Source organism: Gracilinanus agilis, chromosome 2, assembly GCF_016433145.1.
Source record: "Gracilinanus agilis isolate LMUSP501 chromosome 2, AgileGrace, whole genome shotgun sequence".
Classification (NCBI taxonomy): domain Eukaryota; kingdom Metazoa; phylum Chordata; class Mammalia; order Didelphimorphia; family Didelphidae; genus Gracilinanus; species Gracilinanus agilis.
This window is the reverse complement of record NC_058131.1, coordinates 72,425,632-72,434,020: the sequence shown is the minus strand read 5'-3', so window position 1 is coordinate 72,434,020 and position 8,389 is coordinate 72,425,632. Positions and strand designations below refer to the sequence as shown.

General features: G+C 34.4%; 1 protein-coding gene across 7 annotated transcripts in view; it reads right to left on the bottom strand.

Moving 5' to 3' along the window:
* Positions 1-4,245: 4,245 nt before the first annotated feature.
* The window catches only part of CDH8 (cadherin 8), a 488,877-nt gene continuing 484,733 nt past the window's right edge, over positions 4,246-8,389 (bottom strand). For all 7 annotated transcript variants that reach the window (XM_044663239.1, XM_044663244.1, XM_044663243.1 and 4 more), the window contains one exon: positions 4,246-6,302. In XM_044663239.1, coding sequence (XP_044519174.1) covers positions 5,809-6,302 — 494 coding nt within the window. In that variant the 3' untranslated portion in view covers positions 4,246-5,808. The remainder of the gene's footprint in view (positions 6,303-8,389) is intronic.

Below are 8,389 nucleotides of genomic sequence, written 5' to 3'. Positions count from 1 at the left end.
CAGAGGTCAACTGATCTAAATAATACCTAAATAAAATCTCTTTATTCTCTGAGCATTTGAGCTCTGCATACATGGTCAGACATTTTCTCCTTCAACATAGTGAGAAAAAAATAGAAAGAGGAAAAAGTCAGTAATTACATTTAATTAGATAACTCTCCTGGTAATTCTATTTCTGCTTGAAATCTTTACATAGAAGAGACTTCTATTTGCTTCATAGTAATCTGTTAAGTGATTATCAAAGGCAATACCATAGCATCCTACAGAGAGAAAATGAAGGAAACCCATGAGAAATACGTAATTTTTTTTCAGTATTTCCTTTGCAACATTCAAATGCCTTCAGACTAAAATCCATCTCCTTCCAAGTTCTGGAAAAATGACTTCTAGGTCTACCATCTGGGGATTAACAGAGCAAATCCATTCATTCTGCTATATTATATTCTATTAAACATCTGAAGACAGCTATCATGGATGTCCTACTGTATGTCTTTTCCAAGGTAAATATTTCCATTTCCTCCACTCGATCTTCATGAAACATCATCTCTTCCTGACATTATTGCCCTACACTTAATGTAATCTACACTGTTAAATCTTTTCCTGACTAAAATATATCATCAAGATCAAAACATAATATTTCGTAGTCTAATAGGAAAAGTACAAGAGAATATTTTCTGTACCTTGTTTATCCTGATATAATCTAAGTTCTCTGAAGATAAAGAATGTTTTGTTTTTGACTTTGAGTTCCCAACACTATACCTTGCTGTACTATGCACTTAATCAAGGTCTATTGGTTGATTCTGACTCTTTCTTAATGTAGCTTAAGATTTCATTTGCTTGATGTGCTACTGTGAATAGTGGAGCAGTTAGTAGTGCAGTGATAGATAGCTAGCCTTGGAATCAAGAAGACCTGAGCTTTGAGTAGACCTCAAACACTGTTACTCCTGACCCTTGACAAACCACTTCACTCTTCTTTGCCTCGGTTTCCTCATTTGTAAAATGAGCTGGAGAAAGAAATGGCATAATCAGTCTAACATCTTTACCAAGAAAACACCAAATAGGGTCATGAGGAGTCAGATACAACTACATGGTTGGTAAGGAGACACAAGATAGTATTTCAATTAGCAATGAGAAAAGTAGAAAGAGGAAAAAAGTCAGTAATTACATTTAATTAGATAACTCTTCTGGTAATTTAATTCCTGCTTGAGATCTTCACATAGAAGAGGCTTCTATTCGCTTCAGAGTAGTATGCTAATTGACTATCAAAAGCAACATCTTAATGTACTATGGTGAGAAAGTAAGGGAAACCATGAGAAATTTTTTTGTTTTGTTTTTTCCTTTTGTAATCAGTAATGGCAAATGGAATTTGCCAAAACAGTTGGATTTGCAAGCTAGCTACAAGAACAACAAAGAACTGAGACTTTTTTTTGAGTAACTATGGGGAATAAGAGGAATTTTGTGGTGATCTATAGAAATTTTACAATGTTTGCAATTTTACAATATCAAGAAGCAGGTAGGTATTCGCAAAGGAAATATTTGTCATCCCTCCAAGAAAACTAAAAAGACAGAAGGAACATCTCTCTACTATTCAACTAATCAAGGAGAATAAAACATTCCTGGGCAAAAGATGGATAGAGAAAAATGCTTCAAAGAGGAAACAAATAAATATATCTAAAGAGCAAGGAGCAATATCAAACAGTATTGAGGGGTCAAAATGGTAAAGCAGGTGATTGATGAAGAGAAACACAAAATAGGTTTCTAAAGGTGTCTAAAGAGACAAAGGAAGACAATTGTATTTCATTATTTAGTAGATACTTGTTATATACATCAGAATTAATGACCAAGTGTATGCAATTCAAAAAGGCATATAAGAGATAAAATGTAAACAAGTTACATTTGGTCTATTGCTGATAATCTTCACTTATATTAGGGATTCTTTTCATATAGGGGTTAGATTAGATGTCCACTGAGGTCTTTTTAAATTCAAATTGATCCATAACAAGAATGCTTTCATTGTCTCTGTCTAGAAGGAGGTATTATCTATTGAAACACAGCAGATGGATTTTCCTTGCTTTCAAAAAGTTTGTACTATTTATTCTGAGTTAAGATTCTATTTTTATTTTACCCAGTTAGCTTTTGATGATTGAAAAGCTGTTATTATGGTTTCTTCTATGATATATTAAATGACTAATATATAAACACTGTCTCAGCTTTCCTTAAAAATGAATTGATATAATACCATCAACAGCCTTTGAAAGGGACACAATCACATTATGCTTGTTGTCTTCTTTCCAATTATTTTAACTGCTTTTTCAGAGGAAGAAAATGTCTTTTGAAAGACTTATAATGTCCTTTCCACTATATGATAGACCACTTATACCATAGTTTATGTTATAGGTCAGAAGGAAATGTATTAGATGTCAGAAGACTTGTTTGAGTTCAAATCCTGTCTCTGGCACTTACTACCTTGTGACTTTGGAAAATTCATTTCCCCTGTTTGAAATAGTTCTCTCCAAATGGATTAATAGCATTTGCATGACTTATATCATAGGATTGTTGCAAATAGAATACTTTGACAGTTATAACGGCACTGCCTAAATGTCAACTCCTATTATTAAGCATGAGTTATTTTCTGCAATGACAAGAATGGTGAAATAGATTCATCAAATCCCAGCTCCTCACTGTGGTGGCCATGGTTCTGATCTTGAGAATCATTTATATCAGCATAACACAGAACTTTAAACTAATGTTCCTGAACTTTTTCATAGCCAGGTCAACCCCTTTCTCTATTCTATGAATTTCTTTCATTCTAAGAAGATTCAGTTGGCAAGAGACCACTGTTTCCCCTCTTCCAGGGAGAATAGGAGTCAGAGGTGCTATTATAAATTACCAATGCAAATTATCTACAGGTTATTTGCTCACACAGGTTAGACCTGTTTCCATTAAAACTGTCATTTTGAAGAAAGAAAATTGCATGTTCCCATTTGTGGACCCAACAATAGCTTGTGTATTTTTTCCCCTTTTCATTGTTGATATTCATGTTTAAAAGCTGTATAAATGCACAATTTGAAGTGACACCCACCGGTAGTGGTTACCTTATCTTTTTGACTGACAATGATGAGATTTCTGTCATGCTCGCCTCTCCTACAGTGCCAGTGATGGGATTTTTTGAAATCTTATTACTGGTTGCACTACCGTGGTCTCAGATGGAACTTTCAATCAAAAAGGCAATCAGAAGGTTATACATTCCTGAGTTTCCCTACAAAGAAGCCCTGCAAAGCAAGGGAGTGCATAATAAAACTCTCTGGAAGAACCTGCTTACCTTCAATCCATCTGCAGTTACAAACAATAATGGGCTGTTTAGCTCACAGCACCCTCCTCCACTCTCTGAAAGGTAACCTTACCTAGAACTCAGCCCAATCACAGCATGGAGTCAGGATGTCATATTTCGTTCTCTGGTGAGATTTTCATTTTTAATACAGAGTATCACCTTGTAGTCAACAGCTGATTAATAAAGATTTTCCAAGGATACATTATGTTTAGCCTGAAATCTGATTGGATAAGTGTTTTGTTTTACTTGAATTGTTTGTGAACAGTTCATTCTTTTTCCTCCACTATTCCAATTATTTTACTCTCAAGTTCAGAACCTTGAAGACACACTATATGTCAATGGTAAAGCTTTATATCAGTGACTTTATAAGTAGACATTCTCCCTCCACTGATAAAGATCATGTCTATCACTTTCTTTAAAAATGGGTCTTCATGGGATGATACAACTGAAAAAAATAAATCTGATGGGCTGAATAGAACAGTACGCCAGCACGTCTTATATTTTGTGACTTTACCCTATGTAAAAATCAGACAAAACCTTCAGAAAACCATGGCTTGACTCCATGCCACAAGGAGACATCATAGGAAAATAGTGGAGAGATTGCTTTACAAAATTAGTTAAAAATAGAGTACAGTGAAATATTAATTATTAATGGAATTTACTACTGCCATAATGGAGTATAGTATAAGATGAAAAGTATTGAATTAGGTGAGACCCATAAATTCAAATCCTACTTCTTTCACCAATTGATACCACAAACAGTCATTTTAATTCACTAGTTATCCTTTCCCTAAAATTCTATAGTTCCATTCACAAGTTATGATTCATTGTTAGAGGATATCAACCAGATTGGAAAAAAGGATAACACCAGAAGTATTTATAAAAATATATTTCACAAAGTAGGAAACAATACAGGAGTTTCTCTTGATACAATACATGGAGTAAATAAACAAACAATATAGCATCAAAGCAAAGTAGAAAATTAAAATGATTTGCATGTAATACTTAAATTTTATTATATAATCTCTACTGCTAAATGGCAAGTTTGCATTACAAATTGAGTATGCTCACAGCTTCTAGTGCTGCCTTGTCTTGGAGTGCAAAAGCCCCTGTGCATAACCATGAACGTTAGATAAAGAAATGCTAATAACATAAGTACTAAAGTTATGTACAAACTGGTTCCTTCTCTAATACATTGGAGAACTATAAGCATGTTTACTTTACTGTGTAATGTGTGGGCTTCTAAAAGGCTAGGGTTTAAATATTCACATGAACCAGTATATTTCCAGATGTTTGTGCTTGTAGTAAAAACACCAAATACTAGAGTTATGAACAAAATAGAAAACTGTTCAAAAGTTTCTCTGGGAAAATGTTATTCCTGCCCTTATCAGTCACATAAAGCTCAACTACTCAAAGGAGACTATTAGCTTCCCTTTTTTTTCTTTAGTACATCATCTGTAATCAGCCTTATCTGCTCATCAAAATGTACATATATTAAACATTCATTTTATATATATAGAAAACAATCTAAAGGATTATTAATGGATATAATTTTGTTTTTTTTTTCATATATTCCCTTAATCTATAGATTACCAACCTTAATAAATAAAAGCAGTAATGGACATCAATAAAATATTTATTTCAAGGATTAAACAAATAAATTCACTCATTAGTGATAAAGCCAACCTTCTCATATAGTCCATCCATCCTGTGATACAGTTCATTTTGTGTCCTTGTGGAAGATGATGAAGTGGAAGATAAGAGTAATCCTTCTTCTAGAAACAAGCCTATTTTAATGGGATTTCTCTTCTCCCATCATTGAATGTGCACCCTTTCCCCCCACCCTTCCCTGGAATGAATTAAGAACATGTGAATATTTTAAGGCTCGACACAATATTTAAAGATGAGAAGTAGTCTGTGGTTATTGGGCCAACAATTATGTACAATGAATGGTCACTGCACAGTAGAAGCTAGTAGGTCTTAACAATGCTCCTCATAGCTAGCATTGTACAGAAGACCAAGTATTGCTTTAAAAAATTTTGGTGGTGGGATCTTTGTTGGCATTGAGGAAAAAACGTTTTACTTTATACACCCTGGCAGATGATTCTATTCAGCAGCAAAATCCCTGCAGGTCCATTTCTCTACAAAAGCACCATTTGTTTTGATTTTTCCTCTATTCCTTACATTGAAGATTAACCAAGATCCCAATCTCCATGTCCATGGTGGTCAAGTGAGTACCAAATATTCAAAGACTTCTAGACACTCCACATACTTTACTTCACACTCCACAAGACTTATAAACCTCCTAACATATACTTTTGTATTTTTTTTTTTTGGTTCAACATTACAATGTAGTTGATTTCATAGATGACTGGCGCTAAACTTGCCTCTAAAACAAATGACCACATTGGTTGTAACTAACAGGGATGGCCCTAGAATATTACATGAGTTTTCAGTTTCATTCGGAAGTTTATAATCCACTGTCAAGTTTCTTTGTCACTTTCTCCAACTGAGTAGAGTTCTCCAAGTCTTTTAAAACGAGGACCCCATTCACTGAGGTAGTCAAAATTCTGATCTGAGTCTGATGTTGAAGACTCCAGGGAACTGAGAGACCCAGCCACTGAGCCTCGGCCTTCGTAGCCATAAATCTGAATGGAGTCATATGGTGGAGCTGTGGGATCATTATCAGCCTCGTGGAGCCTCACGTTAATAAATTCATCAACATCCACACCATTTGGAACAGGTGCAAGCCCTTGCCTGGGCATAAATTGCAGATCAGGTTTTATATCCTTCCGGGGCAAAAATCCATTTATTCCATCTGGATTCTGTAAAGTTGCAATATCAAAAGCTTCTGTATCCTCTTCTCCCCCTCCTTCATCATCATAACGGATGATATTTTCTCGTACATCTTCATCATCTTTAATAATCAGGGGCTCATTTTTATGTCGTCTCAGGGTTACAAATAACACCACAATGACTGAAAAGGAAAATATTGTATCAGAAACAGATTAGTCAAAATAAGATACAATCAAAAAAATATACTGATTATTTTTTCCTAAGACTTATTCCTTATTACCTTCTAAATTAAATTTAAAAAAAAAAACCTCTAGTAGATAGATTCATGCTAAAAGAGTGGGATATAGGATTCTGGGGGAATGCCATTACCCATTAGTTTCTACCTCTGATTCTTATAGGTAGACATTAATGTAATTTCAATATACTTTATATCATAGGGAAAACAGAAGAGGGAAGTTAGAAATATGAGAAGAATATTAAAAGATAGGAAAGAGTCATATCGATTAGAAAAACACTGATGTAAACTTCAGACATGAGCATTAAGTACCACTTTCAAACTTGTACTTTTGTTTCCAAAACATGATGTACTCACTAAGCTCTACTAAAAGGTTTGCCTCTCATATTTTTCTGACATATAATCTATTTATAGAACTTCCATTCTGATCCCATAGACAAGTTATATGAAGCAGTCATTATTCATATGGTATGTGCTCATGTGCATTTAATATATAAAGTTGGATAGTTTCTTTGTATATGTATTAATTGTAGTGAATTTTATATCCATTAATTATACAGTATACTAACTTTGTTATTTCATATGTGGAAAAAATAAACTTTATAGATTATACTGGAGATCTCCATCCATTAAATTTTACCAGTACAATGAAAAGGCAAACTTGTTAGATTTCTAAGTTGATTTTCACCTTTATTCCACCTCTCTGCCATGCCTCCAAATTCCTGATTCCCAAATATTTTAATTGGGAACACAAAATCCAATGAATACTCCTTCTATGACTCAATTATTCTTTTGCCTTCTCCCTAATATGTCACATATAGACCATATGTCTCAGAATTTGAAAGGTGCTAAATAATTTATATCAAATTTAAGAAAATAAAAAAGTTGTGGACTTTGTAATGTACTTTTACAAAAATCCAAGATTTAAAATTTTGTTTGAGAATATTTTCAGGAAAAGAAGCCTGCTAATGATTTGAATACAGAAAATGAAGTATTTGGAGAAAGATGCCTGCAGAAACCCACACTGAATAAAGATGATCCAGAATGAACTTTGTCATGCAATTGATTGAACTTAAGGGGATTGAACACAATTATTTTGAATTGTAAACTATTTTGCCAAAGGGGATTGCCCCCTAATTGGCTTTTTTGTCAATGCATCTAGCAAAACATTGGTTTTGCGCTCTCTCTCTCTCTCTCTCCTATTTATCTCTTATCTCTAACTAATTGTAGTTAGGAGATTTTTAGGGGTACAAGATGATTATGTCAAATGATCACAGAGGGAATTGTGATAATGAGATTAAATCTACCCTGCCCATTCTTAAATCACTAAAAGTGTAAACAACTCCACTTAACTCTCAAGTGTTGAGGTCTGTGACCCATGTGTGTAAGAATGGGTAACAAATCAGAATTGACTGACTGCTCCCTGGGCAGTCCTAAGAAAAGCATCTATTGTGATTGGACACATAAACTAAGAGAAAGGCACAGGAAGTGAAAAAATAAATGGTCTGGATAAATTTAAAGAATTTCCGGGCCTCACTCTCTTGGCTCTCTTGGCTCTTGGCTGCTCCCCTATTCTTGTTCGTGACTAAGACCTGGAGGAGCTCTGACTACTGGCTGAGACCTTCGACTAATTGAGACTGCTATTATTCTCTCCCTTGGAATTACATATGGTAAGTGTAAAGACTAAATCTTCCTGGACTTCTCTAAGGAAACTGCTCTTTCAAAAGATACTCTGTGACTGAAGCTTCTGCTTCATTCATCTCAGGCCCTCCAACTTGGGGATCAAGGCTGAACCTCCTCTGACTGAGGATTAATTAGATCTGCCTGGGTTGAACAAGGAGGCTAGAGCAAATTACTTATTGTGTTAGATTACTTATCCTATCCTCTCCTCTTTCTGATTTTCTTATTTTCTCTTTCTCTTCTCATTTATAAATAAACTTCCATTAAAGTCATTTTTTGATTTGAGGTTATTCTTTAATTAGGGATTGATAATTATTCAATTCCCTGGAGACCAAACCTTTTAATATTCTCCC